Consider the following 22,509-nt stretch of genomic DNA (forward strand, 5'->3'; position numbering starts at 1 on the left):
CAAGTAATCTAACAATTTCACAACTACCTTATACACACACGTGTAAAGGAATGAATAAGAATATGTACATATTGATATGTGGATGAGCGATGGCCGAACGGCATAGGCAAGATGCAGTAGATGGTATAGAGTACAGTATATACATATATGAGTTATGTAGGGTATGTAAACACAACTTGACATTGTTAAAGTGACTAGTGATAATTTGTTATTAAAGTGGCTAGAGATTTATTTAAGTCAGTATTTTTGGCGCCACTCAATGTTAATGATGGCTGTTTAACAGTCTGATGGCCTTGAGATAGAAGCTGTTCTGTCTCTCGGTCCCTGCTTTGATGCACCTGTACTGACCTTAGCTTCTGGATGATAGCGGGGTGAATAGGCAGTGGCTTGGGTGGTTGTTGCCCCAAAGTGCCTTCAAGAGGCAGGGGGGGGGTCAAATTGTGACAGTGATCTTCAGGTCAGAGCTCTAGAATGATGCCCAAGTTTGTGACTTGGGTGAGCATTCAAAAGATTTGGCAGTCAGAGCGTGCTCCCCCCCCCAGGAGTCCCCAGTTCTCTTGAACGGACGGAAGTAGAATGTCTCAAGAGTTCCCAGTTCTGAACGCAGCAAAAGCACCTGAACAAATTAATCTGGTACGAGACCATGGTGTCCAGGAAGAATGGGGAAATCGAAAACACTCGAGATCTCAGCCGCTTTCAGTGGGATTGTCATTGAGACTAACCAGTTTAACAGCAATCCACTTAACCCAACTATACACCCGCTGATAGCTGTATCAAATTATGGATGGGGACGAGTTTAATGACTATTAAAACCTGTGTTGAAGTAAACAGGCTCTCTCCATTGGTGGCTAATCTTTTGAAATTGTGAGAACATATTGCCAAAATGCTGATTGCCTGTTGGATGAAAAGGGATTGTTGTATTCAGACAATACATATTGCAATATGCCCCCCCCCCCCCCCCCAAGAACATCCAGTACAACTGAAGCTATGCAATTACTATTGTGGGAACAGCCATTTTGGCCATTGTAATATGTCCCAAGTCCAGCACAACTAAAGTAATAAGTCCTTTAAGAATGTGGCTTTCCTACCACAAGTCCAGACCAAGGGTTTATTGTTTTGCTGGGGCAGGCAGGCCATTAAGCCAGTTGTGATGTGTGCCAATGGTGCTTTTCTAGGTCAGTTGTGTGCACTGTGCCAAGGGCTCATCCACTTAGTGCGCCAAAGCCCACTAGTGCGTCAGTGAAGCCACATCACCGGCATAAAAAAAACCTTACTCTTTCAGCAGCACCTTTGCACTTAGCTGAAATAGGGTTGCCTCACCTAGCCAGTTTAAGGCTAACAGGAAATTGCTCTGGAGAAGCATGCTAAATGACTAAACTGCCACCACACTCCAGCAGTTTGAAACACATCGCTTGGATTCTGATTAACAGTGACTGCATAGCCATTCAGCGGTATAGAATGCAATTCCAGTAGTCTAAAAGGATTTGTGGCACTTTCAGAGTTGTAATGAACAACGTGTACAATGTGACACTTGAGACAAAATGCAAGTATATTCAAAATGAAAATTACAATACCAAACAGTTATTTCTTTTTAATTGCATATCAAAACAAACTTGTGCATTCCAAGAATTGAACTTATACAAAACAATTGAACAAGTAACAAAAACACTGCTTGATTTGAAAGCATTTCACAGGTGGCCAGAAGCTGAACTACACTGACTGTCAAAAGTGTGGGTCCCTGGTTGGGCTGATCCATCACAACCACAAGTGGCTGGATGCAGGAACAGGTGACAGAGCGCTGAAGTGAGTCAGGGCGAGCAACACATCCTCCTAGTCAGACTGCCAGTCAGTAGTTGTTTCCTTTCAGACTTTATGTAAAAGGGAGGGGGGGGGAGGGGCGGCTGTACAGGCTTCTGCTTTTGTCCAATTACAATGCAACTTAGGTGTTCCTTACAGCTAAAAGGAGATGAAAATAAAGGCAATGCTCGTGGAATGTACAGTGCATAGTGGAAGCTTGGGCTTCATGCTGTTGCTTGCTTCTCCTGTTCAATGGCTGCAAGGAAGGTGATAACAGGTTAGTTCTTAATGTTTGCTCAGTGTCTCAACTTCTCAGTAAAACACCAATTTCAAAGGATAATCAGCTTTTGACGTAGAATAAAGCGAACATACTTTCTTTGGTGGGCAAGGGGTTTTTCTCCTGCGTTTCGGTCTTCTTCAACTTGGTCTTGTCAAAGTTGGAGACTTCCGCAAGATCTGGCTTGTCAGACATCTTTGCAGAGGATCTGGTCAAACAGCAGATGAAACTGAACAATTAGACATTTAGGTTACAATGTAAAAGAGAAAGCAAGAATTTATTCTAGACTGGCAACATGAACAAAACCTGGTCTATGAAACCATATGGGCCTTGCACACAATTTAGCACAGCTTCCATCATAGTTACTCTTAATAGGCCCATACATTCAAATCAAACCCAAAATGCAGACAAAGAGCACAATCCCCTACAGCACATGTGTTGGAGTGGGGGGGGGGGTAAGATTAAATGCTTTCATTCTCCCTGGCAGGGCAAGCAGCCCACATCTAAATTCGAGTACATACAACCTAGTCCATTACTTTCCTAGATTTACAAAAGCAACGTAAAATTGCATTATTTTATGCAATTTATTCTACGAGCACGTGTTCTCATGACTGGCGACAAATCTGGAGAACAGTATTGTGCCATTCTGTGAGAGCTATCTGCAGGCGAAGTAGTCGAACAACCACCGCCCTGCTTGGCAGCATCGCAAAACAGGCTGAGGCTAACTATTGGCATCGACCATCAATGGTCAGCATTTGCACATTTGCTTTGTCATATTGACTTTGTAGCACATCCTAAATCAAGACATGATAATATTTGTGTAGGAAACATTGTAGCCTACGTTAGAACATCCACACTATTGATACGTTTCACTCAAAACAACACTTACTAGGGTACCAACTTCAAGTGATAGAACAAACAATTACACTATTGAATAGGACTTCAACATGTAGAAATACATTGAGCAATATATATTGATTAAGCATTTATGCTTAAGGCTGTTGCAGCGGTTGGACCATTTATAGCCTACACGACAGAACATACTACATGGCTGTGAAGTTAACCTAGTTGGTTACACATGCTATGTAGGCCCTGCGACAATAAATAATTTGTTTGCGCACTCACCGGAGGTGTATTGGATAGAAATGAGTCTCAATCCAGATGGCGCCGAACACAAGTGAAGGCGGGCTGGTCAATCAAAGTCTATTATACTCCGCAATATGCTAATTTGCAGCATGACGTCACGTCCCTTCACTCTCTTGCACAACTTGGTTAGGGAAAATATATATTCCGTCATCTTTACAAGTGAGAGAGAGAGAGCACAAATAATAGTTGTGGTTTTATTTGTTTATCGTATTGGACAACGAATGTTTATCTCATTTGATTTAGGGCACCATTTCAGAGCATTGCTGCCAACCCAAACCAGTCCAGTGTAAACCGGTAACTCTTAGTGATTGTGTCAATAATGACATCCCGTGGATTAACACAGTATTACATCAGATGGTAACCCTGACTTCATTGGTTTGCATCAGAAACATAGTAAGACTACTAGTTGATCCCTACGTCGTTGATTACATTTTAGATAATACATTTTCCATGATCGTAAGGCACACTGGTGCTGTGACTGTCTGCGTAGTTCAAAGAGATTCCCTATACAATGTTTTGAATTTGTGATCTTTTGAAATGATAATTCATATAATAAAATAATGAGTCATAACAATTTCTGAAAATGTTGTCTTTATTGTCACAATTTTTGAAAATGATGTCTCTATTGTCACATACCATAAGTGCCACTGACCGGCTCACACCACAACCCAATACCCCCCTGTTTGGCATTAAAGCAATGAATAGAACATTTATTTACATATTGTTGATTTCAGATGTACAGAATCATCCAATCATAAAGGGATATAAAAATAAATTGTAAAAAGGGATTGCAGTTGTTGTGTTTAACTGCTCAGTCTATTTGTGTGAGAAAGCTACCTGGTCCCTCTTGAGTCTCTGGTGTGACCTGTGCTCTACTTATTGGTGAAGTACCTGGAGTACATCTGGTTGTACATCACCTGGTTGTCTAACCTGACAGCGTTACCCAGGCACTGCCAGAACCAGGGCTCTGCGGCTGCAGTCCGGGTCCATTCCAGAACACTCTTCCCACACAGACGCCGCCGCAGACGGAGGAAATGAGAATGCTGCAGTACAGGTTCCAGGAGAACCAGCACGATCACGTCCATGTTTTCATCCAGCAGCCTCTGGTGGGCCAGGTACACAGCCATCCTGAAGGTCCCGGTCCTGACATATGCCTCGGTCAGCACAAAAACGGTCTTGCGGCTCTGTCGGATGCTGTGGGTGAGGTTGTCTATCAGGGGGACCCCTGGGACCCAGTCTCTCTCCTCCAGACAGAGAGGCAGGTGTCTCTCCTGCCTCTCCTCCAGCTGCACCCGCAGGTGGTTCAGCACCCAGTCAGACACCCACAGGTCTCTGGTGTCGTAGGTAACAAAGGCATCATAGAGATTGTTTGTTGTTGCGGACCCAAAGGAATGATAGCCCTTTAGCTTCGCCCTCAGGTAGTATAGAATATAGGAAGCATCCCAATAAAACATATGAGCTGCCATGGTGATGACCATGGTGAGCATGATCAAGGAAGCGGAGAGGGAGTAAATCAGGAAGGCATTGATGTCATTGACGCATTCTTCAATGTCAAACAGTATCACTGGTTGGCCTCTCGTTTCGGCTGGCATGTTGCAGATCAACTCAGTGGCCAGTCCGGGAATCTCTACGTCTTTGTTATCTTTAATCCACAGGATGAAGTCGAATAAGTCACAGGTACACTGGAATGGATTACCTTGCAAGGACAAGGTTTTCATGTAGTTTTCAGGGCCCGAAAGGAAGGTGGTCTCGTTGACGATAGTCAGTTGGTTGTGGCTGAGGTCAAGTAATTGAAGGTTGTGAGCACCCTTAAGAAATCCATCAGAGAGTTGAGCAATCTGATTGTAGCTCAAGTCAAGCATCTGAAGTGCATTTGTGAAGTTTGAGAGATTTGCTGACATGTGATATAAAGAATTATAGCTTAGATCCAGAATATTCAGTTGTTGGAAACTAGCCAGTTTATCCCAATCAAAATGGGTGAGTAAATTATGACTAATGCATAGTTTCTGAAGGGTATATGGTAAGTTTTCATAGACTGTTGATGGAATCTTCTCAATGCTGTTGAAGGATATATCGAGATAGGTTAAATTCACCAGGTTTTTAAAAAGTCTGTTGTATGAGCCGTCCCTCTCTTTCCATAACGTGGCCAACAAATTGTGTTGAAATTGAAGCTCTTTCAAAGATGCGCTTGTCATCTGCTTAGTTGTTAATGTAAAAATGTTATTGTTTGACATATTCAGTACTTTCAAAGCCGGTAGATTTGTCAAGAAATTTAAATTATGTGTCACACCTGACACTTCAAAATAGTGGCTGTTGTAGCTTAGGTCTAAAACTTGTAGTTTGTGTAATTCCTTAAATGCATTGTTATAGGCCAGGTCAATCTTGTTAAAGGACAGGTCCAGATATGTTAGGGCTGGTAACGTTGTGAACTCTGTCCCATTCAGTGCTGCAGAAAATCCATTTCTTGATAGGTTCAGACATGCAATGTCACCATAGCCCTCAAATTGCTTTGGAGAAATAAAGAAGATATTATTTGAACTAAGGACCAGCACTCGACCAGAGTCAAAGCACTCTTGCTTCACAAGGCCATGTTTTAACTCAAAGGAAAAATCCATTGAATGTGAATAGTGACTAGTGAGAGGTGACTTGTGCAGCTCCGACTTTGAATTGCTTCCTAAGACACGGCCTGGTGAATCGCTCACTGAAACTGGATACAGCCTATTTTCTGCGAGGTATATTAGTTTCAAGTGTGAGAATTCTCTGAATATGGTAGAATTAGAGCGGACAATGAAATTAATTCCCATGTTTAACGCTGACAGATTTTTTAGATGATGGAGAGGGCTGAGAGTATTTGACTGGATTTCTTTAAAAACATAACCTGCTATATGTAATGTTCTAAGTGACATTAATTTAGAAAACTGTCTTGAAAGCAGTAGGGTGTCAGGGTAGGCTAACAAATCATAATTGAATGAAAAATCCATCACTTCTAGCTTTGGTAGATAGCTAAAAAATGTTCCTTCAGTCATAGCCTTAGACAAGAAATTATAAGAGAGGAACAGTTGTTTAAGATTGTTTAAACTCTCAAACCAGGAGTTCTTGATGAAACTGAGTGAGTTCCCTGCTAGGTGCAGTGTCTGTAACTCTGTAAGGCCATGAAATGCATGAGGATGAATATCTAGGAAAATATTGGGACAGGGGACACACGGAAATGGAGCATTGGAGCATCGTGGACAGTTTCCCTGTAATTCAAGGGTTTTTAGATGGGTTAGTCCATAGAAATCATCCTTATCAATATACTGTATCTTGTTAGATTCGAGCCATAATGTTTTTAAAGAGCTGGGAAGTTCTTTTGGAACTTGAGTTAAATTATTAAAGGCCAATGTCAAAACTTCTAAGTTAATCAATGCTGAGAATGTGCCGTTTCTTATAGTAAAATTATTCTCACAAGGATTCCAGTAGAAGCAGTTTTTGGATAAGAAGAGCTCCTTCACATGTGTTATACCAGAGAGGTAGCTCATATTCAAGAAATTGATTTTGTTATTGTCCAGCATGAGTATTTCCAGGCTGAGTGGGAGGTTTTGTGGAATTTCAATTAGGCCATTTCCATTAAGCCTTAGGTCCTGCAGGTTTGTCAGATTTTGGAAGGCACCTTCGGCAATGTGACTTATATGGTTTTTGTTGACCCAGTTGAGATTGAGAATGGTCAGGTTCTCCAGGTTAGAAAAGGATTCATTAGATACATTCTGGATGTTGTTTTCTGATAGGTCCAGCACAGTCACATTCCTGGTGATGCCATCAGGTACCTTTCTCAGTCGACGCTCCTCACAATTGAAGATGATGTCATCTGTGGTTTTAGTAGTATTGACCACCTTAATGTCACATGGAAACTGCCATGGCATCCATAAGGTACATGAAGTATTTATGACCAGGATGTGACACAGGAACAATGATGCCAACTGTAACCAGCAGGTGGTAGCAGCCTGGAAATACAAAGTACAAAAGTGTGAGGATGGAAATATAATGACAGATTAATGAAAGACTAATGATTCATGATGAGATGTCTAACTGACGTGGAGTCAGAGGAGGCTGGTTGGAGGAGCTATAGGAGGATGGGCTCATATTAATGGCTGAAATGGAATAAATGGAATGTCTGCCAGCCTCCTCTGTGTGGAGTAGACCAACAAGTAGCCCAAGATGTACTCTTAAGGAGCATACCATTACTCCTTGAAATCCAAGGACCTTATAAGGTATTATATTTTCAGAGGTAGACTGGCTCTGGTAGAAAAAACAGCCATATACTCCATCTAAAAGTGAATCAATTATCAATTGCGATACAGTTCTAGATACAGTTGAAGTCAGAAGTTTACATACACCTTACCAAATACATTTAAATTCAGTTTTTTAACAATTCCTGACATTTAACCCTAGTAAAAATTCCCTGTCGTAGGTCAGTTAGGATCACCACTTTATTTTAAGAATGTGAAATGTCAGAATAATAGTAGAGAGAATGATTTATTTCAGCTTTTATTTCACATTCCCATTGGGTCAGAAGTTTACATACACTCAGTTAGTATTTGGAAGCATAGCCTATAATTTTTAAAAACTTGGGTCAAACGTTTCTGGTAGCCTTCTACAAGCTTCCCACAATAATTTGGGTGAAATTTGGCCCATTCCTCCTGACAGAGCTGGTGTAACCAAGTCAGGTTTGTAGGCCACCTTGCTCGCACACACTTTTTCAGTTCTGCCCACAAATGTTCTATTGGATTGAGGTCAGGGCTTTGTGATGGCCACTCCAATACCTGTACTTTGTTGTCCTTAAAAATCGCTGCAGGGGCAGTATTGAGTAGCTTGGATGAAAGGTGCCCAGAGGTACCCAGAGGAAACGGCCTGCTCCTCAGTCCCAGTTGCTAATATATGCATATTATTATTAGTATTGGATAGAAAACTGTTTGAATGATGCCTGTGAGTATAACAGAACTCATATGGCAGGCAAAATCCTGAGAAGGAATCCAAACAGGAAGTGGGAAATCTGAGGTTGGTCGATTTTCAACCCAGCCCCTATTGAATACACAGTGGGATATGAATCAAGTTGCACTTCCTAGGGCTTCCACAAGACGTCAACAGTCTTTAGAAACTTGAATGAGGCTTCTACTGTGTTGTGGAGCGTTCTATGTTCTTTTTTCTATGTTTTTGTATTTCTTTGTTTCTGGCCGGGTATGGTTCTCAATCAGGGACAGCTGTCTGTCGTTGTCTCTGATTGAGAACCATCTCCAGCTGAGAACCAGCTGGAGATTACGCAATAATTGCAACAGAGGACACCAACCGGAGCACCTGGTAAATGTAGTCTCTTATGGTCAATCTTCCAATGATATGCCTACAAATACGTCACAATGCTGCAGACACCTTGGGGAAACGACAGAAGGCTCATTCCTGGCGCATTCACAGCCATATAAGGAGACATTGGAACACAGCGCCTTCAAAATCTGGGGCATTTCCTGTTTGAAATTTCATCTTGGTTTCGCCTGTAGCATCAGTTCTGTGGCACTCACAGATAATATCTTTGCAGTTTTGGAAACGTCAGAGGGTTTTCTTTCCAAAGCTGTCAATTATATGCATAGTCAAGCATCTTTTCATGACAAAATATCTTGTTTAAAACGGGAATGTTTTTTTATCCCAAAATTAAAAGAGCGCCCCCTATATCGAAGAAGTTAACTAACCTCCAGACGAGCTTCAATGCCATACAACTCTCCTTCCGTGGCCTCCAACTGCTCTTAAATGCAAATAAAACTAAATGCATGCTATTCATTCGATCATTGCCCACACCTGCCCGCCCATCCAGCATCACTGGTCACCATAGCAGCACGCACTCCAGCAGGTATATCTCCCTGGTCTCCCCCAAAGCCAATTCCTCCTTTGGTCGTCTTTCCGTCCAGTTCTCTGCTGCCACTGACTGGAACAAACTAAAAAAATCACTGAAGCTGGAGATTCCCATCTCAGTCACTAGCGTTAAGAACCGTCAGTCAGAGCAGCTCACAGATCACTGCACTTGTTCATAGCCCATCTGTATACAGCCCATCTATCTACCACATTCCCACACTGTATTTATTTATTTTGCTCCTTTTGCACCACAGTATCTCTACTTGCACATCCATCTTTTGCCCCTCCTACCATTCCAGTGTTAATTGCCATATTGTAATTACTTCGCCATCATGGCCTATTTATTGCCTTAACTCCCTTATTTGACCTTATTTGCACTCACTGTATATAGACTTTGTTTTCTTTTTTTCTACTGTATTATTGACTGTATGTTTTGTTTATTCCGTGTGTAACGCTGTGTTGTTGTATGTGTCGAACTGCTATGCTTTATCTTGGTCAGGTCGCCGTTGCAAATGAGAACTTGTTCTCAACTAGCTTACCTGGTTAAATAAAGGTGAAATAAAAAAATAAATAAAAATACTTGCATACTATTGTTTGTACAGATGAATGTGGTACATTCAGGCATTTGGAAATTGCTCCCAAGGATGAACCAGACTTGTGGAGGTCTACAATTTTTTTCTGAGGTCTTGGCTGATTTCTTTTGATTTTCCCATGATGTCAAGCAAAGAGGAACTGAGTTTGAAGGTAGGCCTTGAAATACATCCACAGGTACACCTCCAATTGACTCAAATGATGTCAATTAGCCTATCAGAAGCTTCTAAAGCCATGACATCATTTTCTGGAATTTCCCAAGCTGTTTAAAGGCACAGTCAACTTAGTGTATGTAAACTTCTGACCCACTGGAATTGCAATACAGTGAATTATAAGTGAAATAATCTGTCTGTAAACAATTGTTTGAAAAATGACTTGTGTCATGCAGAAAGTAGATGTCCTAACCGACTTGCCAAAACTATAGTTTGTTAACAAGAAATTTGTGAAGTGGTTGAAAGACACGTTTTAATGATTCCAACCTAAGTGTATGTAGACTTCCGACTTCAACTGTACATAACACCCTTTACATTCATATCACATCAACATAATTTTACAAATGCATAATACACACTTACTGTAGACTGTTTTATCACAGTTTCAGCCGACAGTATTTCTAAATGACAACATATTTCTGGTGGCCATCTTCTGTTACACACAGGTGTTCAGAGCATGCTATATAGCACTTTACCACAGGTATTTGATAGCTAGATAGCTAATTATCACAGGTGATCAGAGCGTGCTAGATAGCTAATTATCACAGGTGATCAGAGCGTGCTAGATAGCTAATTATCACAGGTGATCAGAGCATGCTAGATAGCTAATTATCACAGGTGATCAGAGCATGCTAGATAGCTAATTATCACAGGTGAACAGAGCATGCTAGATAGCTAATTATCACAGGTGATCAGAGCATGCTAGATAGCTAATTATCACAGGTGATCAGAGCATACTAGAATACTAATTATCACAGGTGATCAGAGCATGCTATATAGCACTTTACCACAGGTATTTGATAGCTAGATAGCTAATTATCACAGGTGATCAGAGCGTGCTAGATAGCTAATTATCACAGGTGATCAGAGCGTGCTAGATAGCTAATTATCACAGGTGATCAGAGCATGCTAGATAGCTAATTATCACAGGTGAACAGAGCATGCTAGATAGCTAATTATCACAGGTGATCAGAGCATGCTAGATAGCTAATTATCACAGGTGATCAGAGCATACTAGAATACTAATTATCACAGGTGATCAGAGCATGCTATATAGCACTTTACCACAGGTATTTGATAGCTAGATAGCTAATTATCACAGGTGATCAGAGCGTGCTAGATAGCTAATTATCACAGGTGATCAGAGCGTGCTAGATAGCTAATTATCACAGGTGATCAGAGCATGCTAGATAGCTAATTATCACAGGTGAACAGAGCATGCTAGATAGCTAATTATCACAGGTGATCAGAGCATGCTAGATAGCTAATTATCACAGGTGATCAGAGCATACTAGAATACTAATTATCACAGGTGATCAGAGCATGCTATATAGCACTTTACCACAGGTATTTGATAGCTAGATAGCTAATTATCACAGGTGATCAGAGCGTGCTAGATAGCTAATTATCACAGGTGATCAGAGCATGCTATAGATAGCTAATTATCACAGGTGATCAGAGCGTGCTAGACAGTTAATTATCACAGGTGATCAGAGCGTGCTAGATAGCTAATTATCACAGGTGATCAGAGTGTGCTAGATAGCTAATTATCACAGGTGATCAGAGCGTGCTAGATAGCTAATTATCACAGGTGATCAGAGCATGCTAGGTAGCTAATTATCACAGGTGATCAGAGCATGCTAGATAGCTAATTATCACAGGTGATCAGAGCATGCTAGATAGCTAATTATCACAGGTGATCAGAGCATGCTAGATAGCTAATTATCACAGGTGATCAGAGCATGCTAGATAGCTAATTATCACAGGTGATCAGAGCGTGCTAGATAGCTAATTATCACAGGTGATCAGAGAGTGCTAGATAGCTAATTAGCACAGGTGATCAGAGAGTGCTAGATAGCTAATTAGCACAGGTGATCAGAGAGTGCTAGATAGCTAATTAGCACAGGTGATCAGAGAGTGCTAGATAGCTAATTAGCACAGGTGATCAGAGAGTGCTAGATAGCTAATTAGCACAGGTGATCAGAGAGTGCTAGATAGCTAATTAGCACAGGTGATCAGAGAGTGCTAGATAGCTAATTAGCACAGGTGGTCCCTCTGTCTTCCGTCTGTCTTCTGTAAACACGTGCTGTAACGTGGATATTTGGCCATGTAGGATGTTAGGACATACTACTAATTTCCGCATACTAGTTATCTATAATATGTTTGCCTAGATAGAAATGGCATTTGTGAATGTAGCGATTGTGAAATATCACTACTTCCCCTTTAAAAAGTAATGTATTTTCTCATGTTTCATTATCAATTTTGCCACTTTCGAAAAGCAAATACCCTAAATACGCTAAATAGACACTGAAATTAATCAAACTTACCATATTGTTTACCGTTGATTCCTTGTGATATTTTGAAAGCCTTTCAAATAAGTTGTGCCTGGTAGTTTAGTTACCAATTAGCAAAAAAGTTTAATACAACTGCAGAGGACTGTTCGTTTTCTTTTTGTTTCCATCAATGTAGTCCCTTGTGTAATGACTCAATTCCTCTCTACTCAAACACACGTTGAAGTGCAACTAAAATTCCCCTTGCAGCTATGGTTAGTCAGATGTGTTCATCAAGCTGGTTGGTTGCCTCAATCAGGTGGATTATGGGTAGTCAGTGTTGGGGCATGTTATTAGGGAAGTTCTCCTCTGATTTTCTTCCCACTTTCTGTAATTAATTCATTTTTATACTTTCATATGGCATAAAGAGATTAAAGGCAGAATCAGTTAAACATTTTGTGAATCATTATTTTATTAATGTATTGTTACCTTACTCTCCGCAGCAGGATAGGAGATTGAGACAGTATATTTATAAGCATTGCAGTACAGCAAACATAATCAGTCAGTATTAGAGATGAAAATTAATATCTAAACATTCTCACCAGATACATTACATTTACTGTAAACCTTAAAACCAGATACATTACATTTACGGTACACCTTAAAACCCATCTGTAAGATAATTGTCACAGGTGATCAGAGCATGCTAGATAGCTAATTATCACAGGTGATCAGAGCGTTTAACAACAATTTACAATTTACAATTTACAACAATCACCACATTAAAAGATCAACACTACCCACTGGGCACTGATGTCAATTCAACGTCCATTCCATCTTGTTTCCATGTAATTTCAATGAAAAACGTTGATTCAACCAGTGTGTGCCCAGTGGGTAAGGTGTATTCTAAGTGTAAAATTTCAAAGAATCTTCTTGAAGAGATTACTGTATTGTTTTTGAGTGTCTCTGACTGTCTGACACTGCAGATTCCCATCCCACCATCTGAGCTAAATCAAACAGAATCTTCATAGATTAATTGAGGAAGTTCTCCATTGGTTTGCTTCCCTCTTTTTGTCATTAATGACATTACCCAATGATTACACAATCATTACACAATCACATAAAAAAGGACAATGCTAAGCATTCTTAACAAATGGCGAAAAATCATTGTGTTTGTCCTTTTTCAAAGAGTCTCCTTGAAGAGATTACTGTATTGTTTTTGACTGTCTGTTACCAGTACACTCCTTAGGCTAAACCAAAAGTATTGCTGCGCTTGAGGATTTGTTGGCCACTCCATCACTGACCGCCTGTACAACCTCTTCCTGAGTCTCAGGTATTTTGAGTGACTGGGGACTTTTTCCAGGAAAATCAAGACAATCACATCATCTCTTTCATCCATAAGTCGCTGATGGGCCATGTAGAATGCGGTCTTGAAGTCCCCGCTCTTGATGTACTTGTTCGTCAGTATGAACACGGTCCTCTTGCTCTGGTGAATGCTCTGGGACAGGTTGTCGATCAGGGGGCAGCCAGGGATCCAGTCTCGTTCCTCCAGACACAGCTGTAAGGGGTGGTCCCCTTGGTCCTCCAGCTGAACAAGCAGCTCCTTCAGCACCCACTCAGATACCTCCGGGTCCTTCTTGTCGTATACCACGAAGGCGTCGTAGGCAGTGCTCGGCGAGGACAGGCGTCTGTAGCCTTTGAACTTGGCCAGGAGGAAGTGGTAGAGGTACCACACGTCCCAGAGGAAGAGGTGGCTGGAGATGGAGAGGGCGATGAAGCTGAGCACCAGGGATGTGAGTAGGATGTAAAGGATGATGGATAGGTAGTTATGCTGGCAGGCCTGCAGTTCTAGGTCCAGGGAGATGACCGGATGACCCCTCTGGGCTCCTGGAGCAGCACAGATCACAGCGGTGGCCAGTCTGGGGATGTTCACCATGGTGCGGTTCAGCCACATCACAAACATGAGGGCGTTACAGTTGCACATGAACTTGTTGTTATTCAGGACTAACGTGTCCATTTGATCGACAACATCATCAGGGATGCTGGTCTGCTCAATGTTTTGAATGTTATTGAAGCTGAGATCCAGATTCTTCAAACTAAAGGCGTCCTTGAGGAAATACGCAGAGAGTTTGGATATTTGATTTTTGCGTAAGAGGAGAGTCTTGAGAGATTTGGTGCAGTTGGAGAGCTCTGGGGGAACTGTTGATATGCTATTACTACTGAGATCTAAGACCTCTAAGTACTGAAGAATAATGAGCTTCTCCCAACTAAATATCTTCAATCTGTTGTTGTTGATGTAGAGATGAGTGAGTTTGTCTGGCAGGCCTTGGAAGACTTGCTGAGGGATGAAGTTGAGGTTGTTGTGAGAGATGTCTAGGACCCTCAGATTTAGCAGTTTTTTGAAGTAGTCGATGTATCTTGTATCACCATCTCTCCAAAGCATATCTAAACGGTTACCTTTGAACTCTAACTCCTCCAGAGAGAGACTCTCCAGCTCTGTGTTGGTGGATGTAGAAATCTTATTATAGTTCATTAGTAATCTCGTCAGATTGGTCAAATTTTTTGTGAAATTAAGCATGTGGGTCAAACCCTCTGATTCAAAGTAATGATTGTTGTTGCTTATGTCTAAGATAACTAAACTTCTCAGTTCCTGAAACGCTGTGGAATAGAGAAGGTCCAGACGATTGAATGAGAAGTCAAGATACTGTAAGTTAGTGAGGAAAGTAAACTCAGAACCATTTAGACTTTGGCTCATTGCATTTCCAGAGAGATTTAGGCATCTAAGGTCAGCAAGGTTCAAGAATCTGGAGTGAAGGAAAAATATATTATTCCTGCTGATATCCAGGGTTTTTCCAAACTTGCTGCACTGGGTATTGACGAATGAATTCAGCGTCCCATCCTCCTTGTCCTTGTATTTGCAGCTGCGAGCGTACTCATCGTATCTAAAATAATGAATCTCTCTCACTTCTCCATTGCTGTTATGCCCAGAATCTGACATTGGGGAGCCATGTATGGCTTCTCCTCCTGAAAAGGCAACAGACTGACCACTTTCAGAGGGGGATGATATTTTGTTGTCAGATAAATTTATTATTTTGAAGCTTTTCAGTTCCATTAGAATGCTGAGGTTGGTTATTTTGATGAAGTTGGTGCCCAAGTCAATGACCTCCAGGTTCTTTAGATGAATCAGTGGGCTGATGTCTTCGAGGGTAAGTTGCTGGAAGACGAAGGCCCTGATGCGGAGAACTTTCAAGGATTTCAGGGAGGAAAAGGAGGAACTAAGGTGCAGTGTAGCTGGATACCTCTGCAGCTCGTAGTTAAAAGACAGGTCCAGTTCTTCCAGGTTGGGAAGAGCTCGTGGGAAGTAAGTAAATGCTATCTCTCGAGCTAAAAAGTTGGTTGAGAGATCAAGTACTCGCAGCTCTTTACAGTTCTGAAACCACTCTCTAAGCACATACGTGAGGGAGTTACTATGCAGGCGTAGTATCCTCAGTTTGGTCAACGTTTTAAAGGTGTTTTTGTCTATCTGAAGTGAATTGTTAGGACACGGAACACAAGGAAACGGTGCATTGTAACAGCGTGGGCAGTTTCCGCTCAGGTCAAGTATCTCCAATTGGGTTAGGTTATGAAAATCTTTGTCAGTAACCATTTCAATCTTGTTATTATAGAGATACAACTCTCTGAGACTTGTCGGTAATCTTGGGGGAATGTAGGATAAGTTATTTGACTTGAGGGATAGGAGAGTCATGTTACCAAGCTGTAAAAATGCTCCCTCCTCAATTTGATAGGAAACATTACATGGGTTACGATAGTAACAATTTTGACCCAGGTAAAGAATCTGTACGTTAGTGATGTCAGAGAGGTTCCTCTTCAGAATGGTATATATTTTATTCACCTCTAGACTGAGCAGAATGAGGTTCGGAGGGAGACCCTTTGGGATGGTGGAAAGCTGATTCCCATCCAAATACAGAGCCTTCAGATTCCTCAGGTCTTTGAAGGTGTTCGTCTTGATAGTCACACTCTCTGTGCACATGCGGTCCTTGGGGCCGATCTTGATGGGCACGCAGTTACAGCGCATGTCGATCTCGGTGAGGTTCTCCAGGCCCTGGAAGGACGTTGAGTTAATGTGAGGGATGTGGTTGATGGTGAGGGTCAGGTTGGTGGTGTTTCTGGGGATGTCCTTTGGGACCTCTAGAAGTCCTCTCTCAGTGCAATCTACGTTGACCATGGTGTTGTTGCTGGCCAGGGTGACGTCACAGGGTAGGGTTTTGGGGTACCAGCTTCCAGCTTCCAGCACAGAGGAGCACCACAGGCCCAGCAGTATCACCCCACACACGTGGAAAGATGCACATTCTGACCTCTGGGGGAACAGGACAGTGTTATTCCTAGAGGGGTAATGATAACACACTCTGACCTCTGGGGGAACAGGACAGTGTTATTCCTAGAGGGGTAATGATAACACACTCTGACCTCTGGGGGAACAGGACAGTGTTATTCCTAGAGGGGTAATGATAACACACTCTGACCTCTGGGGGAACAGGACAGTGTTATTCCTAGAGGGGTAATGATAACACACTCTGACCTCTGGGGAACAGGACAGTGTTATTCCTAGAGGGGTAATGATAACACACTCTGACCTCTGGGGGAACAGGACAGTGTTATTCCTAGAGGGGTAATGATAACACACTCTGACCTCTGGGGGAACAGGACAGTGTTTTTCCTAGAGGGGTAATGATAACGAGTCTTATTTGCATGTCGCCTCTCATAAACCATAGGACACAAGAGAGTCTTAAAATAATTTTGTAAATTAACTGCTCAATAAAATATACGAATATAGAAACCAGTGGCTCAGCTCAACTAAGCTACTGCAGATGTTGGTTAATTTATGAAAAGGTTGTGATAGCATTTTTTATTTTCTACTATTTCTTATTCTGATTCTATTGACCTTTAGTATGTTGTTCTGCATAGACATAACTTAAACAATATATAAAAATGTCGTTTTACCTCTATTGAGTCAAAATTCAAAAGGCACTCGCACATCTGAGCAATCTTTTTTTGCAGGTGCATGGTAACAGTTGAACAAGATGAAGGAATAAGGAAACACTGATCACACTGCTCTTGAAAGTATCACTGATCTTTAATAAGCTTCGTCGACGAAGGCCGTGTGTCTGATACGTACGCTTATTAAAGATCAGTGATGCGGTTTCCTTTTTCATTCACCTCTATTGAGTCCTTTATAATCATGGTTAATTAAGAGTCTATTGGCCCACACATGCATCAATCTAAGTAACATGATTAAAACAAATCCCCATCAAAATCTGTCAGTTTAATTTCAGAGAAATCCGATATTTTTATCTCAATCCGCCACATCGACCTATGTTGGTCTTCTGCATCTGCGGTGGAAGGTGTCCAAGCTACAGCGATGTTTGTCAGACCATGAGATGTCCTGAAAGTCAGTCTTCTCACGAAAAATGTATGTAGTGTCCGTACAGTTTGGCCTTCAAAACGACTATAACCACTATCCTTTCCATAGAGTGGTTATAATAGTTGGAAGGCCAAACCGTTCTGTGTTTTCTGTTTTGCTCTACAGCCTGTCTGAAGGTAACCAATGCAAACGAATGGAAGTATGGAGGTTGTTTTGTGCCAACAAAAATAAGAGGTTAAATATGTGTCCAAAAAACCAAAATATTTCCTGAGCTTTCTTGTATCTCCTAGATATAAGGACAAACTCTTCAAAACTTCATTGCTTATTTATTTTTAGATGTCTGATCCAATGCGTCTCTGTAGTAGCAAAGGCCAAATTCAATGTTATTGAATTTATACCTTAAAGGGGTCCTAAAATCCCAAATTAAATAACTAAATGATCCATGGTACGACCATCGTGTTAGCTTAGATGTTAGAGACAGAGGTTAATCCCCAGTTTAGAGGTTAATCCCCAGTTTAGAGGTTCATCCCCAGTTTAGAGGTTCATCCCCAGTTTAGAGGTTCATCCCCAGTTTAGAGGTTCATCCCCAGTTTAGAGGTTAATTCCCAGTTTAGAGGTTCATCCCCAGTTTAGAGGTTCATCCCCAGTTTAGAGGTTAATTCCCAGTTTAGAGGTTCATCCCCAGTTTAGAGGTTCATCCCCAGTTTCTTCATTTTCATTAATCTTTTTTTTTCCCCTTGCACAATGGATGTGCATGCTACACCCTATGAACTGTATTATCATATGAAATGTATTATCATATGAAATGTGTTACCATATTACCATATTACATGTATTACTATATTACATTTACATTTACATTTAAGTCATTTAGCAGACGCTCTTATCCAGAGCGACTTACAAATTGGTGCATTCACCTTATGACATCCAGTGGAACAGTAGTGCATCTAAATCTTTTAAGGGGGGAGTGAGAGGGATTACTTTATACTATCCTAGGTATTCCTTAAAGAGGTGGGGTTTCAGGTGTCTCCGGAATGTAATACTATATTAAATGTATTACCATATTAAATGTGTTACCATATTAAATGTATTACTATATTAAATGTATTACTATATTAAATGTATTACCATATTACCATATTAAATGTATTACTATATTACATGTATTACTATATTACCATATTACATGTATTACCATATTACCATATTAAATGTATTACCATATTACCATATTAAATGTATTACCATATTAAATGTATTACCATATTACATGTATTACCATATTACCATATTAAATATATTATTATATTACATGTATTACCATATTAAATGTATTACTATATTAAATGTATTACCATATTACCATATTAAATGTATTACCATATTACATGTATTACCATATTACCATATTAAATGTATTACCATATTACCATATTACATGTATTACCATATTACCATATTAAATGTATTACCATATTAAATGTATTACTATATTACATGTATTACTATATTAAATGTATTACCATATGAAAGGTATTACCATATTAAATGTATTACTATATTACATGTATTACCATATGAAAGGTATTACCATATGAAAGGTATTCTTACCATCATGTGAGACAGCATTGTTCAGATCAATGTTTGTGTGGATAAGTTCTCACGGTTCAGTTCTCTCGTACTGTAAAATAAAAGGAGTACTAAGAACGATAAAATGTTCATGTGAAAACATGAAAACAACAGGCTGATGGAACGAAGGACAACAGATGTGCGAGTGAAAGTGTCTTTAATAGTTTCCACTTCCCTTTAGGCAGATGCTAGACACCTATCTATCAATAGGCACATAGTACAACTGTTGCCTAAGGTCAAGTTCCTAAAATCTAAATTGTTAAATCAATCAATGTTGTCTATTTCTGGTACAGGCTTAATTGATCAGCATTTTCTGTATGTAGGCTTTCTTGGTTTATAAATCCAATACTATACATTCAATAGCTTAATTTACATATATATATTTACATATATATATATTTTTTATAATTTAAGCAGTTTGCAGCAGTACTGATTAATTGTGTGTGAATGGATAAGAGCGTCTGCTAAATGACTTAAATGTAAATGTAATGGAGCTTCTTTCAAGCATGTGCTCATCCTTGATTTTTAACATTTATTGATAGGAATATGCATATAGTTTGTCTTATTTATGATAGCATTGCGGTCTTCAAAATGTTCTGCCTTAATATTAAATCTAAAGAGGGATAAAAAAAAAAAAAAAAAAAAAGTGGATTTTTTCACCCCCAAACGATCTACACAACCTACTCCACATTTTGAAAGTGAAAGAAAAATTATATTCAAACAAAGATGTCTTGATTGCATATGTCTTCACACCCCAGAGTTAATACCTGGTGGAATCCTGATCCTGACAAACTCTCCAGTCCCTGCCGGTGACAAGCATATCCATACCATGATGCTGCCACCAAATACAGAGGGTTTCACTTTGTGATGTGTTGTATTCAAGTTTTTAATTTAGGCAAAAAATGACATGTTGTCTTGCAGAATTACTTAAGGGCCTTTTGTTGCAAACAGAATGTGGATTTAGGGCTTCCTTCTTTTCAAGTTGTCATACAGGTTAGTAATGTGGTGAATGAAATGTTGTACAACACTAAGTATTTGGTGGCAGCATCATGTTATGGGTATGCTTGCCACTGGCAGGGACTGGGGAGTTTGTCAGGATCAAAGGAAATATGAAAGGAGCAAAGCCAAGGTAAAAAGTTAAAGGAAAAGGTGCCTTAGGTCTCTATTCAATACGTATTGCAGAAGTTCAGCTTTACAGCGTGATTTAAATTTTAAAGCAATGTTCCCATGTTAGCGGAGACTGCATTCAGTATGTTGCCCTAAGATTTGTGAAAAGTTGATAAAATCTTATTAAAAATGATTCACAGCTGTAATTGTTGCCAAAACTGCTTTCACCAAGTGTCAACTCTGGGGTGTGAATAAACATGCAATCAAGACATCTTAGTTTTCAATTTGGTATTTATTTGGAAGAATTTCAATACATTTCGTTTCACATTTAGATTTAATTTTAAGGTAGTAAAATGTGAACACTTTGCGAAGGGTGTGTAGACTTTGACTATAGGCACTGTATAAAAGGAGGAAATGTGTTTACTTGGAGACATGTGCTGACACATTTCTCTATTTTGTTACCACAGTTTCAGGTTCATTTTTTCTGTAAATGAAAGTGAAACAAACCTAGGTTTAGAGAAACACACCACAAAACTTTCCATCGGTTGGGTGTGCATGCAGGGACAACTGGAACATTAGCTAGTGGCTGCAGTGAAAAACAGCGCTGTCTGTGCCTGGCAAGGTTAGAATACACCATGCAGACACACTCTCCAGCTTCCAAACAGTAAATAAGTAAACATTGTTATTCAACCAAACATGGTCCAGGAGAGTTTTTGGTATAAATTATGAGAAAGATGAAGTAAGCTCCCTTCACTCATGCAGAAAGGGGCTTGGCTTTAGAGAACAAGAAAACAATATTCGTGAAATATTTTGAAATTGATCATTGACAATTGAATTGGACCTTTACATTGTATGCCATTTGTTATCAGAAGAATAAAGGAGACCATAATCAGGTTGCAGCGTTTTAAACCTTTAATATGTTACAGTGCTGACTACCTAAATAACAGGAAAGTACTCAGTGATCATGTGCAACGATTCATAAACTACGCTGGATTCAGCAAATGAAAAAGATTGAGGTCACAATGGACTGTATCACATAATATCATTTATTGTCTTCCACATTGATTTGTCTAGAGCTCTTTGTCATATAATATGTATCATGTGTAAAATAATATTTCAATACAATGAATACAAATATAATGCAGATCCAATAGAGGTCTATCTACACATTACACCCCATTATCAATTTGTAAAAGTGTACTTATCAAGTAATATCAGTGTATATACCCTAAGGTGAATTATTTTCTGGTCAGATGCCTGAATATAATCTCTTTTAAAAGTGTCATCACGATTCAGAAAAGGCAAAGGTATGTCACAGCAGTTCACATTGGTTTGAGTCGAATAAACCCATGTCTCTAATGTATGGCTTTGAAATCACTAATCAGAAAGACAACCGTGTTGTTCTGTTTACTTGTAAGGGAGTGTTGTAATTGAGCAACTCAGTGTATTGACAATAGCAGACATGGTGGTAGAGTGATGTGTAATCGGGGGAACTGCCCGAAGCCGTTTCAGCAATTGCAAGCAGACATAACTCATGACGACCTCGTCACCTTGGCTACCAGCTCGTCACCTTGGCTACCAGCTCATCACCTGGGCTACCAGCTCATCACCTGGGCTACCAGCTCGTCACCTTGGCTACCAGCTAGTCACCTTGGCTACCAGCTCGTCACCTTGGCTACCAGCTCGTCCACCTTAGCTACCAGCTCGTCCACCTTGGCTACCAGCTCGTCACCTTGGCTACCAGCTCGTCACCTTGGCTACCAGTTCATCACCTTGGCTACCAGCTCGTCCACCTTGGCTACCAACTCGTCACCTCCAGCTCATCACCTTGGCTACCAGCTCGTCCACCTTGGCTACCAGCTCGTCCACATTGGCTACCAGCTCGTCTACCTTGGCGACCAGCTCGTCTACCTTGGCTACCAACTCGTCACCTTGGCTACCAACTAGTCACCTTGGCTACCAGCCCGTCCACCTTGGTTACCAGCTCGTCCACCTTAGTGACCAGCTCGTCCACCTTGGCAACCAGCTCGTCCACCTTGGCGACCAGCTCGTCCACCTTGGCGACCAGCTCGTCCACCTTGGCGACCAGCTCGTCCACCTTGGCGACCAGCTCGTCCACCTTGGCGACCAGCTCGTCCACCTTGGTGACCAGCTCGTCCACCTTGTCGACCAGCTTGTCCA

The 22,509-nt window shown here is 40.7% G+C and overlaps 3 protein-coding genes and 1 pseudogene across 4 annotated transcripts; all 4 read right to left on the reverse strand.

Moving 5' to 3' along the window:
• Positions 1–1,576: 1,576 nt before the first annotated feature.
• On the reverse strand, positions 1,577–3,304 carry tmsb4x (thymosin beta 4 X-linked). Of its 2 annotated transcripts, none has more exons than XM_029641332.2 (3): positions 3,200–3,304; positions 2,170–2,282; positions 1,577–2,053 (listed from the first exon to the last, which is right to left on the reverse strand). In XM_029641332.2, the coding sequence occupies exons 2-3, from the start codon at positions 2,267–2,269 to the stop codon at positions 2,022–2,024; spliced, it is 132 nt and encodes a 43-aa protein (XP_029497192.1). In that variant the 5' UTR covers positions 2,270–2,282; positions 3,200–3,304; the 3' UTR covers positions 1,577–2,021. The 2 variants fall into 2 exon arrangements, with proteins under 2 accessions (XP_029497192.1, XP_029497200.1); XM_029641340.2 differs by having other exon boundaries at positions 2,170–2,303; positions 3,200–3,252.
• Positions 3,305–3,794: 490 nt separating this feature from the next.
• LOC115113542 (toll-like receptor 8) lies at positions 3,795–12,459 on the reverse strand. Its single transcript, XM_029641319.2, has 2 exons — positions 12,228–12,459; positions 3,795–7,200 (listed from the first exon to the last, which is right to left on the reverse strand). The coding sequence occupies exons 1-2, from the start codon at positions 12,228–12,230 to the stop codon at positions 4,093–4,095; spliced, it is 3,111 nt and encodes a 1,036-aa protein (XP_029497179.1). The 5' UTR covers positions 12,231–12,459; the 3' UTR covers positions 3,795–4,092.
• A 158-nt stretch (positions 12,460–12,617) lies between these two features.
• On the reverse strand, positions 12,618–19,382 carry tlr7 (toll-like receptor 7). Its single transcript, XM_029641307.2, has 2 exons — positions 19,204–19,382; positions 12,618–16,527 (listed from the first exon to the last, which is right to left on the reverse strand). Exons 1-2 carry the CDS (start codon positions 19,219–19,221, stop codon positions 13,354–13,356), a joined length of 3,192 nt encoding a protein of 1,063 aa, XP_029497167.1. The 5' UTR covers positions 19,222–19,382; the 3' UTR covers positions 12,618–13,353.
• A 1,219-nt stretch (positions 19,383–20,601) lies between these two features.
• The window catches only part of LOC115113525 (FERM and PDZ domain-containing protein 4-like), a 45,059-nt pseudogene continuing 43,151 nt past the window's right edge, over positions 20,602–22,509 (reverse strand).

This window comes from Oncorhynchus nerka, linkage group LG3 (assembly GCF_034236695.1).
Source record: "Oncorhynchus nerka isolate Pitt River linkage group LG3, Oner_Uvic_2.0, whole genome shotgun sequence".
Taxonomy (NCBI): Eukaryota; Metazoa; Chordata; class Actinopteri; order Salmoniformes; family Salmonidae; genus Oncorhynchus; species Oncorhynchus nerka.